General features: G+C 53.8%; 5 protein-coding genes across 5 annotated transcripts; 2 read left to right on the top strand and 3 right to left on the bottom strand.

Annotated features, from left to right (window-relative positions):
- Positions 1-1,061: 1,061 nt before the first annotated feature.
- Positions 1,062-3,345, bottom strand: J4E88_002161 (uncharacterized protein; the record flags this gene model as incomplete). The annotated part of the gene is made up of 3 exons (XM_049395827.1): positions 1,062-1,830; positions 1,879-3,100; positions 3,153-3,345. The coding sequence occupies 3 exons, from the start codon at positions 3,343-3,345 to the stop codon at positions 1,062-1,064; spliced, it is 2,184 nt and encodes a 727-aa protein (XP_049258231.1).
- A 1,385-nt stretch (positions 3,346-4,730) lies between these two features.
- On the bottom strand, positions 4,731-7,450 carry J4E88_002162 (uncharacterized protein; the record flags this gene model as incomplete). Its single annotated transcript, XM_049395828.1, has 8 exons — positions 4,731-4,839; positions 4,890-5,129; positions 5,253-5,616; positions 5,682-5,764; positions 6,200-6,257; positions 6,310-7,041; positions 7,090-7,347; positions 7,396-7,450. The coding sequence occupies 8 exons, from the start codon at positions 7,448-7,450 to the stop codon at positions 4,731-4,733; spliced, it is 1,899 nt and encodes a 632-aa protein (XP_049258232.1).
- Positions 7,451-7,748: 298 nt separating this feature from the next.
- On the bottom strand, positions 7,749-9,910 carry J4E88_002163 (uncharacterized protein; the record flags this gene model as incomplete). The annotated part of the gene is made up of 10 exons (XM_049395829.1): positions 7,749-8,077; positions 8,129-8,336; positions 8,392-8,413; positions 8,471-8,758; positions 8,810-8,911; positions 8,961-8,995; positions 9,083-9,179; positions 9,236-9,344; positions 9,392-9,584; positions 9,641-9,910. The coding sequence occupies 10 exons, from the start codon at positions 9,908-9,910 to the stop codon at positions 7,749-7,751; spliced, it is 1,653 nt and encodes a 550-aa protein (XP_049258233.1).
- A 1,784-nt stretch (positions 9,911-11,694) lies between these two features.
- On the top strand, positions 11,695-14,989 carry J4E88_002164 (uncharacterized protein; the record flags this gene model as incomplete). Its single annotated transcript, XM_049395830.1, has 4 exons — positions 11,695-11,701; positions 11,807-11,907; positions 11,955-12,758; positions 12,872-14,989. 4 exons carry the CDS (start codon positions 11,695-11,697, stop codon positions 14,987-14,989), a joined length of 3,030 nt encoding a protein of 1,009 aa, XP_049258234.1.
- Positions 14,990-15,865: 876 nt separating this feature from the next.
- J4E88_002165 (uncharacterized protein) lies at positions 15,866-20,336 on the top strand (the record flags this gene model as incomplete). The annotated part of the gene is made up of 5 exons (XM_049395831.1): positions 15,866-16,635; positions 16,686-17,284; positions 17,335-19,577; positions 19,642-19,827; positions 19,884-20,336. The coding sequence occupies 5 exons, from the start codon at positions 15,866-15,868 to the stop codon at positions 20,334-20,336; spliced, it is 4,251 nt and encodes a 1,416-aa protein (XP_049258235.1).
- Positions 20,337-20,566: the final 230 nt, after the last annotated feature.

Raw genomic sequence — 20,566 nt, forward strand, 5'->3', positions numbered from 1 at the left:
ATGGGCCTTACGAGAACGTAGCTAATACCCTGGCTACTCAACTCGTCAGAAGCTCTAGTTGTAGCCAGCGAGCAAGTAGAGATCCAACCACACTCGCACCACGCCTTCCTGCCACGAACAACGTCCCACTCGTCTATTAATACCTTTAGCTAAGACCGGCCGTCTTCACTCTAGGCCGCTGTAGTATACATAGCAATCGAACGGATGAGGGGTGGGTGACAGGGGAACATCTTGGATAACAAGCTCAGATAAGACAAGGCATCTGGGGGTCTACGCGAGGGAGGACGGCATACTACAGCGGAGATACACTGCACCGTGACTGAGCCACATGAAGTTTGTTTTGAAAGAATTCTTGGTATTGGTATTCTGCTAGTGACACAATATCTGGTCCTCCTGCTCCTCCTCCTCTCTGCCATCCAATCCAATTCCCACACATCCTCCCAATCAGTCAAAACCTATGTACATCCCGCAAACCCTCCTCTTTCCACAACCCCATGTGAGAGCTCGTTGTGTTGTTCCAAAAAGTCCGCCCACCTAGGGCTAATCGTATATCTAACCCTTTCGCAAGAAAACCAACAAGTAGAAGAAGAAGAAGAAGCGAAGAAGAGAGAAGGGCGCTCATATGTATTCGTGAAGACCACGCCCAGAACAGCCGGGAGAAACGACAAGAAACAGAAAAGTAAAAAGCAAGATGGCTGGGTATCCGCTACCATGAGGACGTTGAAGCTCAGGACGGCGGAGGGCTGTCAGATTCGAACATCTCTTTTCGATGTGATCCGATCCGGTCCAGCGGAGTAAAAGGAAAAAAGGCGCAAGACAGCAGCGGCATGGAGAAGAACAGCTCGCTGGACTAGAAATTAAGGTATGCTCAATTGGGCTTCCCTCGACAGAACGGGCCTTGTGTTTCGTTCGTTCGGTTCGAGGCGGAAGATGCAAAACGAAAAGGTTTTTTTGTACACTTCGCATGGCAGAGAAAAGAACAGGGAGATGGGAAAAGATCGAGCTCCATCTCTTTGGAATGAAAAGCCTCGGTTACCGCTGGATGATCACACAAACCATCCCTACATGGCATTAGCGCCAGGGTATCTCGATTGATTCGATAAGCCGGGGCCGGGTCCCATCATCGTCGCAGGAGGCATGTTCATTGCGCCTCCTCTTCCTCTGCCGCCCATGGGGCCGCCGCGTCCTCGTCCGCGTCCACGGCCTGCGCCTGGGATCGCGAAGTCGGGGTTTGCGGCGTTGGCTTCGAGGATTACGTCTTCTTGACGCATGGGTCTGCGTGGAGGGCCAGGTGCGAAGGGCGCGAATTGGCCAGCTGGGGCACCCATTTCCGGCCGCCAGTTGGGGTTGACGGGCCGCTGCGAGACGGATGTGAAATGTGATGCTTCGCTTGCGGCGGGCGAGCGCGCGCCCTCTGGTAGGTCGTCGTAAGAACTGTTGCGCGGGAGGTTTGTGTCGCTTCCGTTGCCTGTGGAGAGGAAGTTGGGATTAGGCGGAGCGAAGCCGCCTGGCATGAGGGAGCTTGGTAATGGTGGAGGCGCCTGGGCTTGTGCGGGTTCTGCGAACCTGGGGTCTACGTCTTCGTAGTAATCTGAACTGCGCTCTACCCTGTTAGGGCCACCAATGTGAGATATGTGAGCAGGCATTTCGACGGGTGAGTCTTGGATCGGCGATAGCCCACGGCTACTGTTGTTTAGTGTGTTGAGTGATTGGTCTGACGGGACCTGTTGTTGGTTCCATCCCGCTCGTACTGGCATGTATTGCTGCTGTTGCTGTGGCATGGGCGGCTGTTGTTGGTGTTGTAGGGGCTGCGGTCGTAACGCCGACTCACTGTCCAGGATTAGCACGTTACAAAGAGGTAGGCTTGACGAAACTTACTCTGTAGAGTACTCGCTGGTCGGGCTCATGACGCCATCCGATGGCCGCCTCTGTGGCGCACCAGCAGGGAATCCACCTTGCTGGAGAGCGAGCATGCCTGCAACATCACCGTCACTTTCCCTCAAACCAAAGTTTGTTGGAGGCGTGCCTGTGCGGTTGTCCATTTCGATGGCTTGTCCAATTGGCAGCGGTGGCCCCTGACCAGGCGGTGGTCCTCTGCCATATGGTGACTGTTCACGGGGCGGTGGCCCTTGGTTGTAGAAGTTGCCGTTGTTGTATCCTGGGGGAGGCGCTCCTCGACCCATTGGCGGCTGGCCTTGCATTGGAGGTCCATTCGGAGGGCGTCCGCCTCGTCCACCACCGTTCCATCCCGGCGGCGGAGGTCCGCGCATACCTCCTCTTGGTCCGTAGCCTCCTCCTCTCGGGCCGCCATACTGTCCACCTCTTGGTGGGCCTCCTCGACCCCTCATCGGGCCTCCCCTTCCACGTGGCGCGCCATTCATCATAGCGTATTGGTCGTTTGGCATGGGTGGCACGGGGTTGCCATACTGATCCATGGGCTGTCGACGACCTGACGGACCGCGGTTCGGTGGGTTCATGTTGTCCGAGCCGTTTCCTCCGCTACTAACGGTCTTGAGAGAAGGATTGCGCTGGTTCAGCGGCGTCATGTCGTCGGTCGGCGATGGCTTAGAATGGTCGAAGTAGGCTGCATTACCGTCCCTGCCTCCAGAGGTCATGGTCTCTCCAGACAGCGGAGGCGGCGACTCGGCTTTGGGAAATTCGGAAGCTACAGTCGCATTGGCGCGGTTCGCGTAGTAGGTCTGGCCGTTCATCTCATCGTTCTCGGCAATGCGCCTCTTACGCGCCTTGCGACTGACCAGTGTGCGCCTCATAGCGCACGTAACGATACCGCTTGCGACGATAATGACGGTAGCACCTAGCACGATCCATCCTCCCCAGCCCACATGCGGCACGAACAGCAGGATGTCAACGAGGAAAGCGAGCAGCGTGACCAGCAGAGTCGGGAACGTGAATATGAGCAGGGCGAGGAGGTAGCGCGGCGAGTGGGCGGGCGAGTGGAAGTGGGCAGCGACGGAGAGACCGAAGCAAATCAGCGTCATGAGAGCTGCGACGGGGTGCACGATGAGAATGGAGGAAAGCGCATGGCGCTGGGCGGAGGGGAGCGAGAAGTCGGAGCTGTCTTCGCCTGCGAACAGTTTCTCTGTTTGAACAGTTAGCACCGTGGCCGTCGTATGTGATACTGGGCGCCATACCAGTGTTGTACCCGATCATGGGCCCTTTGCAGCCTTGGTCGCCATTCTCGCAGTAGCCGAGGACGCCAAAGTGGACACCGCGGTAGGTAGCGAGGGGAATGCTCTTGATCAGAGGCGTCGAGAGCGTCGAGAGCAGCAGCAGCACAAAGGCGACGAAGAATAGTATCGATAAGGGGGTCGCAGGGCGCAACATGTTGGCGAAGAATAACGGAGGCTACCGCGTGGAATTCCGGCTCGCCAGAGACCGGCTCTCTCAAGGCGACGGCGTGGTGTTGGGGAGGGCGATCGGACGTGTGCGCGACGAAGGTGAAGGTGCAGACGGTCCGCAGTCTCGTAACAGTGGGCGCAGTCGTAAACGTGCCTAAGCGCACTCTTGCCCTGACGTGAAACGAGTGACGATCGAAGTTACACCAGTTATGCCTGTTGGGTCATCGATGCCTCGAAGGAGCTTGAGCATGCGCGACGACGGCTGAACACGCGATGAGGCGCTCGAGGGGGCAGGCGCTGGCTGTTGGGGGTTGCGGGGAAGCGTGGTAGGCTTGGGACACGCCTGGAGGAGGTGGGCGGAGGGCTGGAAGGAGCGACGGTGCAGCAACAGGAAAGAGCGGACGCGCAGCCAATCAGCGGCGTGAATGGCGCGAGGTATAGCGAACGTTGGAACTATGCCGGCTAGTCGCTGCAGTAACTTGGTATTGACGCGGGACCTATCGAGCCGTTGACGTTGACCCAGACGTCTAAGCTGTCGCGCTGTGAGTGAATGTAGCGTGTTGGACAACCCCCGGCGGCAGTATTTTCGCGGGTAGCCCCGTTGTCGCGCCCCTTGCCCTCGCAGCAGGCCCGTCTTACCTGCGACTTTGCTTTGTGTTCGGAGCATCAGTCGGAGTCGCACGCGTCCACGCTGCTCTCCCGCCCCAGTTTGGCAGGGATATCTATCGTCTCATTTCGCGTAGACGCACGGCCCATCATCCAGGCACTGAGAACACCGTTGCTCTGCTGCGTGCTTCAGACGAGACCGCTGAAACACAGACCCTTTCTTCTTCCTGGTCCTGAGGCAGCGCAGCGACTGTCAACACCAGCCATCGTGGTCGCCATCTATTTCCACGACGGCGCAGACCTCGCCTGGTAAATACACTGCAATGCGTTATCGCCTCGAAACAGGGCACAACATAGCGCCCTCCTATCAACTGCAGCCAGATCCCGGAAAAGGATCAGGCCAGCGCCACCAACCTATATCACCACACCTATCGCATTCCACGCGAGATGCTCTTTGTTTGAGCCTTCCCGCCTATATCTCCCACACTACAGATCCACTTGACCCGTTGCACAGCCCGCACGGCTCCACGCTGTCGCACGTCCATTGAACATTCAAAGCATTTCATGTTTGGGCAAGACTGAAGTGTTTATTTGCTTGATTCTCAGACCTCACATGGTATTCGTATGATATGCAGAGACTCCAGATCCGATCAACCTCCCCACAAGTGATCATGAACGCCTGAATTTTGGGATCGAGTCCTGCACCTATCTTCATGAACTCATGGGTGCTTCATATCCTAACCTACATCTACGCCAGCGTCACGCTTAGTGAGCAATGGCGTACGCCCTGCGGCGGTCACGCTCTTCAGCAATGGAGAGCTTGACACCCTTACCCTTGGGCAGAGAGATCCATGGCTTCTCCTTTCCGATGATGCTGAACGCACGTTAGTAGCTGTTCTCGTTCTATGCGGATATCCAACTTACATGACGTTGGACTCACGAGTGGTGAACTCGTTGTCAACAGCGTCCTTCAAGTGGACAATGTTGAAGCCTCCGTCGTGGCGCTCACGGTGAGTGATGACACCGACACGACCCATGTTACGACCACCGGTAACCATGACGATGACACCAGTGTCGAACTTGATGAAGTCGGAGATCTTGCCAGTGGCGAGGTCGACCTTGACGGTGTCGTTGACTTTGATGGCTGGGTCGGGGTAACGGATTCTACACAAAATTTTAGCAGCAATTCGGACATAGCCAGACCCTGGTCGTATGCCTGGTGAAAGAGGTTTCCCTCAGACACCTAGCCCAAACTGTGGTCCAACGGCTGATAGAGCGGGAACTTACGTTCGCGCATCGTGCGTAACCAAGTAGGGAATTCCGCCCTTGCCAAGCTGGACGCGCTTGACCTTGCCGAGCTTGTATTGTGCCTCCTCATCTGTTATCCTGTGGACGGTGAAGCGGCCCTTGGTGTCGTAGATCAGGCGGAAGTTCTCGCCGGTCTTCTCGATGGAGATGACGTCCATCAGTCCCGAGGGGAAGGTGGAGTCGGTGCGGACCTTGCCGTCAACCTTGACGAGGCGCTGCATGAGAATGGCGTTGACCTCGCGGGCGTTGAGCGCATACTTCAAGCGGTTGCGAAGGAAGATGATGAGGGGAAGGGAGTCGCGGAGCTTGTGAGGACCGGGGGAGGCCTTGGGAGCATAGGCACCTGGAAGATGTCAGTTCTGAAGTCGCGATAGCCATTGCATCGCAAGTTGCGAGAGTCGAGCGTACCGGACAGCTTGTCCAGGAGCCAGTGCGAGGGCGCGCTGAGGCGCTTCTGGTGCTTGACGGGTCCACGGGCCATTGTGACGGTTCTGTGAGGTTAGTCGTTGAGATTGGAGGTCCTGTCGAAAGCGAAGTTCGAGAGACTGGAGTCCTCATTTTTCATCTGCCACTAGCGTGTGCCGTAGCCGAGGACTAGCGCGCCAAGACCAGCGCTGAAGTGCTCCGATGCCCCATCTCAAGCGAGGGGAACTCAACATCTTGGAGTCCAGGCGCCTACTTTCACGTCAATTTTTCTGTTCAGTTGTTTTATCATGGGATGAAGGATGCAAATTTGAAATCCTTGCGTCAATGTAGGATTCAGGGTGTGGCCGCGCTACTCGTCGCGGATCAGGACAACACCATGGAGTTTTCTCACATCACGATCAACGAGCACTTAGTCACCAGACCGTCTCTAGACTCCAAATGTGTGCAATTGATTATTTCTTGCATCTGAGTTGTATCCCGGTTCTCAACCCTAAGCATACCCCTTCAGCACCGCCGCCTCTGCGTTCAATATCGACGAGCCCGCCGCTCCAATGACAGCTGCAACTAGTTAGCATTCGCCCAGCCCTTCGCAATCGCAAGTCAAACTTACTGTTGTGGCTCAATGCAACGAACTTGAGGTCGAAGATGCCTGCCTCATCCTCTCTTATCCTACCCACGCTAACCGCGTACCCCCTATCCGTCTCCCTGTCCAGCCTTGGTTGTGGTCTATCGGCCTCCTCCATAACCACAATCGCCTTCGCGGGCGCAGACGGGCAACCCAGCTTCTGTGCATCAGACACGTACTCGCGCATTGCCTGCTTGACTTCTTCCGCGCTCGGTGGCGGACGGCGTTGGAAGCGTAGCGATACGCATGCGGTGTGTCCGTCCAGTACCGGCACGCGGTTGCATGCTGCGGACACCTTCATGGGCTGATCTACGAATCCTGTGATGTCGTCGTTGACGCTACCCAAGATCTTCGATGCTTCCGTCTCGAGCTTGTCTTCCTCGCCTGATATGAAAGGCACGACGTTGTCGATGATGTCCATGCTGCTTACACCGGGGTAGCCAGCGCCCGACACGGCCTGCATTGTGACGACCGAGACCTGGTCTATGGGGCCAAACTTAGCTTGGAGCGCTGCGAAGGGTATGACGAGACCGATGACTGCGCAATTAGAATTGCAGACAAGGAAACCCTTCTCCAGCTTGTGGTGTTTCCGTTGATGCTTGATGACGTCGAGATGGGGAAGGTTTACGGTGGGTACGACGAGTGGCACGAGAGGGTCGCGGCGGTAGTTCTTTGCGTTGGAAAAGACGGCGAGTTCGGACTTGAGGAAAGCCATCTCTGTTATGTGTCAGTATTTGCGATCGCAACCTGGAGTAAACTGCGTACCAACGTCCCCAGCAACATCGCTGTCGAGACCAGAGAAGACCATGTCACAGTCCTTGAACTCTTCAGGTGTGCACTTCTTCACCGCCAGCTCTCCAATGCGCTCCGAGAAGGGCAGCGCCTGCTTCCACTTGACCGCATCTTTGTATTTTTTGCCGGCTGATCGCTCAGAGGCTCCAACGGCGTGGAGCTCGAAGTGTGGGTGTAGCGCAAGAAGGAGGATGAAGCGCTGGCCGACGGAGCCCGTCGCGCCGAGCACACCTGTAACGGAGTCAGTCGGCTATTTCCAACCAGAGATGGTCTACACACCGCACTTCTTCTTGGGGAAGTTTTTGCTCTGAGATGTAAACTTTTCAGCGTCCATTGTGGTGGTGGTTGGTATTGCAAGATTGAGTCAATCGAGTTCACAAAGTTCTGGCTAGGTATGACGCGGGGGTGGGGTGGAAAACGCGACACCAGCCGATCACGGAGGTCTTGCACGCGCTCATTTGCCGACTGTCTTGCCATGAACAACACTTTTTTATTACCAGACAAAACCAACACTAAACGATGGAGCGGTAAGAAATCTAAATATGCTCTTTGCAGATGCACCGATAATCAAGCGTCCTCCAATGCGTGTTCGTCGAGGAACTTCAGACGATGCGCCATCTCGACATGCAATGCTACGCCTGAGCGTCCATGATCTTTCCCGGGTTCATGAGCCAATACGGATCCAATGCGCCCTTGATGCTTCTCATCACATTGATAGTGTCGAGACCGAGTTCTTTCTGCAACGATTCTTTCTTGCCCAGCCCAATGCCGTGCTCGCCGGTACATGTGCCATCCATCTCTAGCGCGCGGTCGACCATGTCATGAACGCACTTCTCGACAGCCGCTCGCTCTTTGGGATCTTTGCTGTTGTACATAATGCTTTCGTGGAAGTTGCCGTCTCCGATATGACCTAGGATGCTGGCGAAGAGACCGAGGTCATCCATCTCCTTCTTGGAGATTTCTTTCAACAATTAGTTGGCAACCTCCGGAAACCTTGTATTCGCTTACATACCTATAATGTCTGGGAGCCTGGAGATCGGCACGGCGACATCTGTTGACCAAACTTCGTCGCCTTCGCGACGGAGCGCCAACATGCTCCATAGGGACTCCTTGCGCGCAGACCAAAGCGTCTTCTGCTCCTCGGCGCTGACGGCGAATTCGAAGTCCCCGCTCTTGTGTTTCCTGGAAATGGACTTGACCAGCTCAATGTTCTCCTGTACCTATATGCAGTCAGTTCCGCTCTAGGTAATTGCAGGACGCGTAGGGCTGACGTACCCCTGCTTTGGTTCCCGAAAATCTGTTTGAGGCTCTTAGTTCGTGCTTTCACATGTCAAGGGGTGTTCTGGAAACTTACTTGAAGAACATGGTCGGCAATTCTTTCCACTTTTTGGTCGTTGATCCGGCTTTGTTGATTACACCCATCTGCACGTCATCCATTATCTCCATCGCAGCCACCGGCACTCCGGCGCGCAACACCTTGGAAGCTGCGGCAGCGGCATCCCGTATCGTGGGAAAGGTGACGACTGCGACGCTGGTCTCTTGTGGTACTACTGCGAGTTTCAAAGTGATTTCAGTCACGATACCCAGGGTGCCTTCGGAGCCAACGAAGAGGTTGGTAAGATTGTAACCGGCCGATGACTTCCTGGAAATAGTCAGTCTATCGCACATTCCGACACGGAAACAATTTGCATACCTGGGCCTTCTTCTGGTCTTGATGATCGTGCCATCGGCAAGGACTACAGTCAGATTGATGACCCAATCCTTCATCGTGCCGTATCGCACTGCGTTGGTGCCACTAGGAGGGTCAGCTGTTGGACCACGTCACTGACCATCATAGACCTTACCTGCAGCTCGTACCCACCATACCTCCAATTCGGGCCTGCCACGCCCGTTAGAATGAACTCGGAGTTCCGCATCGGGGTTTCCGAGGGTTGATTGCAAAGTTGTGTAACACATGACAACGTACCGATGGGCCAGGGTCGACTGGGAAAAATAAACCCGAGTCTTTGATCTGATCATTGAGACTCATCCATGGGACAGAAGGCTGAACCACTACGTCCAAACTACGCATCACTGTCAGCGTCGCCAGTCTTGCATGCTAAACGTATAATTAACTCACTCATCTTCGTGCAAGGCCAGGATCTGATCCATGAACGAGAAGTCAATGCTCATGCCACCGAATGGAGCCGAGAAGTTGGCCTCCAAACTTGATCCCCCAGAATACGGGACTGCGCGCTGTCAACACTCATCTCTCCATGCGTCTTGTTGAACGTACTCATCGGTATCTTGTACTTGTAGCAGACCTTGGCGATCGTAGCACATTCTTCAGTCGACTTCGGATACGCCACCGCAACGGGAAGTTGGTCGATGTTGATAGACGACCATTCCGAATATCCGTGTCGATGCAAATCCTCGTCGTCGGTACTAATGGTGTCTTCCCCAAGAACATCCCTGAGCTCTAAAATGGCCTGTACTAAACTAAGTGACTGGTCGACGCGAAAGGATTGTATAATCGCAAACTTACCCTCTCCATCTCGTATTTGTTCGCATATTGGGGCCCTGATGACTTCTTCCATGGCATCTGAATTCTATGCGGTTCGTCATTGGCGCCGTAAAAGTATGTGGTCGTTCCGGTAACTGCAGAAAATAGCAAGACTCGTCCTGAGTTCCAAAATGGCCTTTGCAGTTGCTCGGCTTTGAAGGTCTGCTCGCGTCCAGTGCGTGCTCGAGCGCCCCCTCGCTTGAAGATGGGTGAGGTTATTTGCCTCAGTCGCGCCGCTGGCTGGCGGAACATGACGAAATCGACAACGAAGAAGGGAAAATGAAGTTGCAATCAGTTGTTGGGATGCTGGGAAGAACTAGAAGTGGAATCCACTTTCGCTGACTATGGGTCAGGGCGCATTTAGCGAACTAGTATGACAGAAGAGTGGAGGAGAAGATGGTTGCAAGGCTGGCCTACGCATTTTGTGGATCTAGAAGCCGAACGGCAAGCACAGTAAGAGCGGGGAGAGGTTATTTCAGTCTAAACGCAGTTGGCGCGATAGTTCTTTCGGGTATCGCTTTGAGCGTCGTTGGCCAGCGCACAGGTAAAGTCGCAATACACGTCCTAAAAGTCGTGGGATGGACCAGTGATAGCGTGGGAGGCTGACGAGATTCCCGATTTTCTGTATCAAATTTTTCGGCTCACGCATCAAATGAAGTCGTGCATGATCACCTGCAAGGGGCTTGGACACACGCAAGGTAATTGCGGGGAAGACCAGGGCAACGACAAGCAAATGTGTTGGTTCGAGACGCATCGTGGCGACAGGTGACGCTGGATGACATTCCGAGCGAGATGCCGTCGCGTGACGAGGCGTTCGCTAGGGCCCCGAGCGGCTGCAGACAAGGACCGAAGATGTGGATCTGGAACTCTGCGGACGACGATGATACGCTGCTGCCATGTATGTTTTCTTTTCGAGAGCGAGACAAGTGGCAGAAGAGGCGCCTGTCAGGGACAATCTTCTACCTCGAGGTCTGATGCCCATGGCTGAGGCTCAAAAACAGAAGCTTGGGAGGCTTAGGGAGAAGCTGAGCGGCAGACTTGCCCTTGGCGATTGGACGACGGTGATACCATTACCTCACGAAACCTGCTCCTCTCGTCTGTGCAGCTCAGATGCTGGCTGACAATCGAGCGAGTGGGGGAACAAGCTGCACATGAGCGTTTGCCGTACCCCACGCGCGATCTCCAGGCGTCTGCTTGTCGGTGAAGCCAGAAAGCCGGAGGAGGCCGGTGGATGCCGCGGTAACGGCTACAGTCCCAGACAGACGACTACTCCCATATAGTACTGAAGCGGGATACCGTATACGGCTCCCATGAGCAATGTAATAGAACGCCATCAAGCTCGAGACTGCAAAGGAACTGCCAAAAGCAAAGACGACGCATAGAGTCTATTACCACCAATGGGAGGTAACGCGTGAGCGGAGAATAGAAAGAGCCCCGCAATGCGTGCAGGCTAGCAATGCTGCGCCCAGCAGCTGTACGATCTATAGATGGCTGACGTCAACAGGCAAACATGTGGAGTGCGAGCAGGAGCAGGGAGTGGAGTGTGAGATGTTGGCGCAGGATGCATGGTCGCGTGCATTGATGCCAATGGGGAAGTCGGCGATCCCGGCGCGTCTTTTCGGCCGTCGCCAGAGGAACGCGACAGCAAACAAGTTCGCGTCACAAATCCACGCATAACGAACATTCGGCCCAACTCCGAACATAACTCGATCCAGCAGACATGGCGGATATCAGCGCAGAGTTGACGTCGGAACTGACAAGGATCATCGAGTGTCCATACCCCCCTTCGCTATCCGTACGTATTTGCCCCTCATCTTCCCCAACTCCAATGCATCCTCATGTCGTGCCACTAGCCAACTCCCGTATTTGAGCACATGACTCGCTGCATGAGCATCCCATCGTTGATGAGATGAGCTGACGCGAGATCCCACAGAACCTATCCGATCTTTTGGCGCGCGTCGACGTACCGACTATCCGATCATGCGTCCAAGACCGGTCACCTTGCGCGGTGAGGAAACTAGGCAGAATTGTCCACGATGCACTGTCCCTGAACGCATACACGCTTCGTGTGCTGCACCTATTGTGTAAGCAGTTGACCGGTCTCCGCTTGATAGTAGAAACGCAATCAAACTGACTACGTGTTCTCAGGTCATGCGCCAGAATTTCGAGATGAGCTACTGGTCCTGGAACCGTCTTTACTTCCTTCTCTGTTGAAGAGGGCAAATTCATCAAAGTCCGAGTTTGGACATGTGAGTACGAGAATTGTGAGGTCCATCACTTACTAACAATCATGTAGCTTGCCGAGCTATGCGTGCTTCTTCTTTCTCGGCCACTGCCCGAGGCGATACCGATGCCCGCCGTAGCACAAAACTTCTTTCTTAATGTCTTCGAAAATGCCACACAACAACCTAACTACGAGACTCTGAAATCGGTGTATCGCATGCTTAACGGTGCATGTCGCCGACTTTATAGCCTTCTTCCAAGAGACCTGAGGCAGCGGTTCGACACAGAGTTGTGCAATATACTCAGGTCCCCCAAAGTCGCCGATTCCTCTTTACTGTTCCTATGGGCAGAAGGCATAGTGCTCATCACCGAACATCCCGAAGGAGTCGAAGGACTGCAAAATCCGCCTTCTAACGAGGAGCCGACATCCACGGAAAGGCTAAGACAGCATTGGGCAACCCCTTCGGGCCAGAAGCTGTTCGGTTCGACAAGCTACTTATACAAGACTATTGAGCTCACTTGTTTGAACGTAGTGTGGATTCTTCGAGGCGGAATCAAGGAAAATGAAGCAATCGAAGGCCTACGTATTGCCTCGAGGGCTATGCAATTCATTGGCCAAGACGTGAAGGACAATTGGCCTCAAGTTCAGAAGAAGTATGCCATGCTGTACGAAAAGTGTGCCTCCAAAATCCAAAACTCCAGTGCGAGTCTATCCGTCCAATTAGAGGCCCTGTCATTCTTTGGCATACTTTCAGGTTCTCAGAGCTTGCCGCAAGGTATCGTCATACGCTACGAGGCATGCATATTGGAAGCCCCTCGCGTGGCAGAGCCTGAAGGCTTTGCCGAGCTTCTTGCAGTCTCACTGCCAATCTACGCAGTAAGCAATTCATTCTGTAGTACTGGCTGATTCACTAATCAGGGCAGGTGCAGATGCAGGAAAGCACCGTCGCGGCACTCTTATCAGGCATTTTATCAGCATGTGCTTCGCAGCCTGACTCCCGCGAAACTTCCAACTCCATCGACACTATCGATGAGCTGGCCACAGCCGCGATGGCGACTGCTGCTTTACGAACCACTGTGCTGCGCGCACTGTCATCGAGGGCCTTGCAAGAGAAAATCCAGAACCTCATTCGTGCTAGTATGACGAAAGAAGGCCCCGGCTGCTGTACACATGCTGCATTGTTCCGTCGGCAATTGATCGCTGCCACAATCGCTTCATTACTTACCATTGTTCTTATGGCGCAACCGGGAGAGTCGACGATACCGCATACCCTCGTGGCTGCGCTTATCAAGAAACAGCGAGACCTTCCCCCCGCGCTAGATACTTGCTCACACTCGTCGAAAAGCCCCACTCAGCCTTCAATCTCCCTCTTCCAAGAAGCGAGCACGCAGTACACGGGCCAACATCTCCAGGATTGGCGCAAACGCCTCGAACTGGAGCTACAAAGCCAGAACAAACATCAGCGAGATGCTGTTGTGCGCTCTATGGCACAAATATGCAGTGATCTCGAGACACGCTGCAATACAGTCGAAGAGCCGCTAAGGGTGGAGACAGAGAAGTCCGTCAAACTCCAGGAACAGGTCGCTCACCTAAACGAAAAGATCTCCCTTCTCAATGAGCAAAATGATTTTCTACACAAGGATAGAGAAGAATCTGTGGAATACGTGGAGGGTTTGGAGAAGGAATTGCAGGACTCCATAGACGAGCAAAAGCGTCTGGAGCAAGAGAAGTCCGACTTGTTGGAAGAGAAGGGTCGAACGTACCTCAAGGTACAAGAATTAGAGACCTCCCTGGAAGCTTCTAAGCGGAATGCGTCCGAGGCTTTGGAGGCCGCTCACGAAAGGTCTAGCGCAAAAGAGCATGAACTCTGCTCGACGATAAGCCAGTACGAGGAGGACAAGCGCGTCCGCGATGAACAATTTGAGGAGCTGCACGGTACCATTAAACAGCTAAGAGCATCTCAGATGCAGCACGAGAGTGACTATCGCAGCCTCACTATACAGTTCGAGGAGCAGCAGAGACGCGGCTGTGAAGCAGAGGACGCACTTGAACGGGAGCGAGCGAACGCCGCCCGCCAAGCCGACGAGATCGCACAACTCGAGACACAAGCGTCAGAATACCGGCAAGACTTGGAAGGAAAGGAAGCGGAACTGGAGGATGCCATTCGACAGCTTCATATCGCGCGGACCAGTTACCAGGAGTTCAAAGAGTCATCGGCTGAGACGATGAGAGAGCTCGCGGTGAAGCAGGCTAACGAACTGGAGGCTATCACCACGAAGGCTGAAGAGCGATGCGAGACGCTCGAATCGCAGCTGCTAGATGCTCAGCGCAACGCTCAAGAGGAACAACGTGATCACGCGAAGACGCGTAACAATCTTCAGCGTCTTCAGGCATCAATCCCACCACTAGAAGTGAGGATTCAAGAGCTCGAGGAGTTTTGCACAGAGCAAGAAGAAGAACTCGAAGAATTCAGGACAGCTCGCAAGATGATGGCGATGCATCTGCTGCCCGCGCGGCCCGCCTCACGGACCTACAAGGAGATTGCTCAGCCTCAAACGACAAGAGAGCCGCGAACTCACCGACGACGTAAGTCGGCCATCAACACCCAAGAAGATGAATCAGTCGCTACGGTAAATGTCCAAGCATTACCTAGCAGAGCTCTGGGAAACTCTACAAATGCGTCCTTCGCCTCATCAGCCGATTCGAATTCGTCCCAGGGTAACGCGCCAGCACCAAAGCGTGCGAAGCCAAGACCGGCTTTCAAGGTGCCAACGATGCAAACGCCAAATATCCAAAAGCCCAACATCGTGCCCAAGTCACTCTCACACTCACATCAGCTGTCGCCGACTAAGCGTTCAGCTCTGAGACCAGTCTCGCCGAACCGCCGCCACACGACTGTCGGGTTCACATTGCCAGGTGGCGAGGAAGAAGACGGCGCAACTGAGATTGAGTCAGTGAGGAAACGTAGAGGCAGCCTTCAAGACATTGAGCAAGTAGATTTTGACATCGACGAAGATTTCACGACTGGCACACCACTTACCCCGGGCTTTATGTCTGGCACTGGCCGGATTCCGGACGAAGGCGACGAGACCATGACTGAGTTGTGAGTACAAAAGCATGATTTACGATGGCATTTTGGGAAGGGTAGGATAGCGACCGTTTGTTTCATATCGGGCGTACGAAGGCTTTGCGCATTTGGTACGGGTACTTGCATGCATGGCGCAGGGGGCATTTGATGAATTTGAAGATACCCAATGGCGTATTCTCACTTCGTGTCTTGAATCTACCTTTACCTGCTGTTAGTTTTACCGCATGGCTAGTGTTCTTCTATTTCCTGGACTTGCCGTCTTCTCAATCTCTCTACTTGACGTCTTCTTTGCTCTCTGTATCTCACGGCTACCTGCATATCTCAAGCGTCTCTTAGTCAATCGTTATCACATCAGCCATAAATTCCCATCTTCTCACGCTGCTCTTCGTTTGCACCTTCCCATCTCAGCACAGGCACGCATTCGAGTAAGAGCAGACCCCGCGCCTTCCTCACACGATTAGTCCTCCTCCACTTTCCATCTACCTCCCTACACCTACAAACTGCCACACCCATCTCGTTCCTCTAGAACTTATTTCCGACTACTTCGAGGTCCGCCTTCCAGATTCTCAGCCTGACGTTAGCACACGGAACACGAGGCGCGCGTGTCGCGACTCGCTCCTGCCGAATCCAGAGCGCCTCTAGACAAACGGCTGTTTGACTGCCCAAATCGAGCAAACAAAATTCTCCATCCTCCATCCTTCCATTCCAATCACCCCACACAGGTACGGCCAGCACATCCAAGCAGAGCCTCTGGTCAGCCGCTTCGGCACCGCTACATTGCCCTTTCCTGAAGCAGCGGTCACCTCCGATTAGCCAGCCGTCCCCGCGCCACCACCGCTACCCTATCATCATTCCCCAAGGATTGGCGTGAGGGCAAGTACGTCCACAAACAAACATGGACCGCTACCTTCATGACCCAGATCCCAAGGGCTCAACTACTCCTGCTTTCAACACCAGCACCCCCACATCATCACGATCGTACACGCTGAACCGAGAACCAGTTCAGCAAAGTGAGCAGAAATCAGAGACAAGCTCCAATAGTGAGAAATCCTTCGGCAGCCGCAACATGTATCGCGGTAATCAACGCGGTGGTCGTGGCGGATATCGTGGTGGTAGAGGTGGCAACCGCACATACTCTGGCAGTTCCGGTAGCTCTAACGGCCAGTACAACCCCAACCGACCAACTCTCAAGCCCGCTTCGGCATCTCAGTCCTCTCAAGCTCCACGCACTCCCATGACAACTATGGAGCAGGTCCCAGCCCGCGTAGACCCACCAGTCACCCCGGTCAAACAGCTCTCCTCTTTCGACTTGAACGGCAACAACATCAACGAGACCTACATCGCGAGAGCTAGTACCACTCCAACACCATCTCCGGCAAGATCACCAATCATAAGCCCACCACGACAGGCCACTCAAGCGTCTCCTCGATATGGAGGTAATCGTCCGCGCTACAACTCAGCTGGTCAGCCTAGTTCACAGAGGTCACTCTTGAGGAATGAAGCCCAGAATTGGGCCCATCGCCAGGAGGTCAAGATCAAGTTGTCAGGTATACCCAAGAGCTACTGGACGAAAGACGTATACGACGCATTGTCGTCGTTCGGTTCTCTCTTCAGGATTGAGATGGTCACTGGCACCCGAGACAACTCTGCTTTCGTGGTATTTCGGTGAGTATTGCTTCCGTCCATACTTTATCATTCTAACCTCATTCTTATAGACCTCCCCCCGTCCATGCCTTTCCGCATCGGAACCTACGAATGGGCGGTGCTCTCCTAGGAATTGAGACACTCTCTCCACAAGTCAGGACCGTTCCGAGCCCGGCCAATCCCGCGAAAGAATACTACGAATTCAACGTCCTACCTGTACAAGGGCTCGACTTCGGCGTCAACGTAGGAGACAAGACCATGATTGCCATGCATACTTTGCGTTCACCGGGTAGTATCTACATGACGCTAAACTTGGTTCGCAAAGAGCTTGACATTCAGTTCTCGGTCGATGTCGATAACGAGATGCGCAAGGTTCGCTTTGCTTTGCCAATTGCCCTGCTCTCCCACATATACAAGGTTACCGACACAACCACTGATCAGCCAGCTTTGATCATTCCGTTTGACTCACCGCCGCAATTTTACATGCAGCGACGTGAGGGTGAGAATATGGAGGACGGGAGGAAGTTCTATACATTTTCTAGGAAAGAGAAGGCGTGGTATGACTGGAGCACCTGGTTCCGAGCGACCGATATCATCAACAACACTGTCAAGAGCAAGCTCCAAGGCTCACCGTTGATGAACCATAAGGATACCGCTATCATTGACATTGGTAAGTCGCACACACGCTTTCATCACGGTCCACTCAGCTAACTAATTCAGGCCGATGGACGAGTTATCGCATGATCTTCGACGCGACAGTGATGACTGGGCCCAAGTTCAAGGACTTCAGCGATGCTCTGGCCGACCATGGCGTCGCCATTGAGGACCTGGACGAGTACACGATCCAAGACATGGCCCCATCGCCTCTATGGTCACTGTTACAAGAAGAGATATCTGGCACACATCCACATCTTGAGTCGACACCCTCAAAGGGCTCGGTCTTCGAAGATCTCTTCGCTGGCCAGTTTCATCTGAGCTTTCCTGTCCGGTACCAACTCGAGGCGTGTCTATCGAACGGCTATTTGAAGGAACACAACATCACGAACGACTTCTTAGAGAAGCTCACAGCGATGGAACCTCGCCGTGCCGTCTACATCCTGGAGAAAGTCGTCGACAAACAGCATGTTTACTACGATCCGATGGAGATATTCGGCATTCGGGTCAAGGACCTTGCGAAGAAAATCCCTAGCTACTGCACCCTTCAGCGATCGGTGGTAATCACCCCAACCATGATGCATGTAGCATCGCCTAACATGGAGACCTCTAACAGGATCATCCGCAAGCACGCCGCTGATGGCGATCGTTTTATCCGAGTCAAGTTCTCCGACGAGAAGACAGAAGGTCAACTGCGCAATATGCCCAACGGAAGGGCTGAAGCTGCATTCGACAGGGTACGCCGGGCTATGAAGTATGGCATCGTCGTTGCCGGAAGATACTATGAGTTCCTAGCGTTCGGAAACTCACAGTTCCGCGAACACGGAGCATACTTCTACGCGCCTACTTCTTCCAAGTCCGCCGACGACATCCGCATCTCACTGGGCAACTTCGACCACATCAAGACCGTCGCCAAATTCGGTGCCCGTCTCGGTCAATGCTTCTCAACCACTCGCGCAATGCGGGATAACGTTAAAGTTACAACGATTCCCGACATTATACGTAACGATTATACATTCACAGACGGTGTTGGTAAGATCTCACAATTCCTAGCCCAGATGGCTGCCCAGGAACTTGGGCTTGCCCGCGCCTTCGATGACCCCCCGTCTTTGTTCCAGTTTCGCCTTGGCGGCTGCAAGGGTGTGCTTGCCCTGGATCCAAAGATCACTGGTCCTGAGGTTCATATAAGGCCCAGCCAGATGAAATTCGTGGCACCCTACACTGGCCTGGAGATTATACGATCTTCTTCGCTTGCGACACCATTCTTCAACCGTCAAATCATCGTGGTCTTGTCGTACCTTGGCGTACCTGATTCCGTGGTGATCAGAAAACAACAGGAAATGATCAACGATTACGAGACCGCAATGGTAGACGAAGGCGTTGCCTTGCAGAAGCTTCGAAAGCACATCGACATGAACCAGACTACGTTGACCATCGCAGGTATGGTCCTCGATGGATTCATGAAGTCTCAAGATCCATTTGTCATGTCTCTCCTCAAGCTCTGGAGGGCTTGCACCATCAAGAACCTCAAGGAGAAGGCTCGGATAGCCATCGATGACGGCGCGTTCGTACTTGGTTGCGTTGACGAAACAGCAACACTCCAAGGCCATATGAACGACCTCCAGCTTTGTGCTACGAACGAGGAGAAGCTTGCCACACTCCCCGAGATCTTCCTGCAAGTCGATGATACGAGCAGGAGAGGACACTACAAGATCATCCAAGGAGTGTGTGTTCTGGCACGAAACCCATCACTTCACCCGGGAGACCTTCGAGTCGTTCGCGCAGTAGATGTACCGGAATTACATCATCTCAAAAATGTCGTGGTGCTGCCACAGAACGGGGATAGAGACCTCGCCAACATGTGCTCTGGTGGCGATCTTGACGGAGATGACTACATGGTACTGTGGGATCCAGAACTGATACCCGAAACCATCAACATGCCTGCCATGGACTTCACAGCCGAAAAGCCGGTTGAGACCGACGATCCGATTACTGCCGCACACATCGGCGAGTTCTTCGTCAATTACATGAAGAATGATACCCTTGGCCAAATTGCGCATGCCCATCTAGCCCACGCGGATCTACAAGCCGATGGCATCAACGATGACAAGTGCCTCGCTTTGGCGGAATTGCATTCCAAAGCCGTCGACTTTCCCAAGAGCGGTTTGCCCGCCGAGATGGCGCGGGAACTGAGACCGCATAAGTACCCACATTTCATGGAGAAGAAGCACCTTCCAGAGAACAAGATCTATCATTCAAGAAAGGTCCTCGGCATCCTTTACGACCAAGTGCAGCTGGCGGACTTTAAGGTAAGTCGTGGCTGTATGAAATGCATGTGACACATACGCTGACTTCTCATTCTCATCTCTGTAGCCTCAGTGGGAAAACGCATTCGATAAGCGCATCCTGATGGCATTTGAGCTCGGCGATAAGACTCTGGCCAAAGCAGCGGGACTCAAGGCGTCGTATGATGAATCGTTGCGGCGACTGATGGCCAAGCATGGCATCCAGACAGAGTTCGAGGCCTGGTCTGTATTCGTCTTGGTACACAATCATGAGGTAAGTCCTGACTGTACGAGAAGCTAGATAGATATACTGACTTCGCACCTCCGCAGAGCCGAGATTATAAGTTCGCTGAAGAATTCGGAAGGACTATTGGTGCATTCAAGTCACAGTACAAGGATGAATGCCGAGCTGCTGCAGAAGACAACCTGGAGAAGTTTGTCGCCGCGATGTATATGGTGACTGCGAAAGAGATGGAGACTGCATTGGTTGAATGCCGTACGAAGAAGACAGTTGGTGGTAGGGACGTTCCGGTGCGACCTATGGAACCGGAGCACATGCCTCTGATATCATTCCCGTGGCTCTTCCCAAACGAATTGGGGAAGATTGCGACCGGTGGCGCGACCGCCCGACAGCTAGACGTCCAGCAGAACATCCCAACCCGACCCAAGAAGCACACTGGATCTTCCACGCTGGCAGAAGTCGATACAGAGATTGGTATTGTTGAGACCGAAGCAGGTATCACGCGCTACGGGGAGCTGCTGGACCTGGATTTCAGCTTGTAAGAATGGACAGAGGAGTGCAGACGATATATGGTAAGGAGTACGAGGAGGAAGCTTCCAGGCAAAATTGAGCTCGAGGACTACAATAGTAGTTTTAATGGCAAAGCAACATTAACAGCGGACCGAGGAGGATACGGCGTGCGCCACAGGAGCAGAAAAGTTGGCGGGCGTTTACAGCATTCATGGCTGACCTTGCGACGGACTGGCTTTGGGGTTCGTGTTATGTCTGAAGG

Source organism: Alternaria novae-zelandiae (genome assembly GCF_023758075.1).
Source record: "Alternaria novae-zelandiae strain BMP 2774 chromosome Unknown scaffold_3, whole genome shotgun sequence".
NCBI lineage: Eukaryota > Fungi > Ascomycota > Dothideomycetes > Pleosporales > Pleosporaceae > Alternaria > Alternaria novae-zelandiae.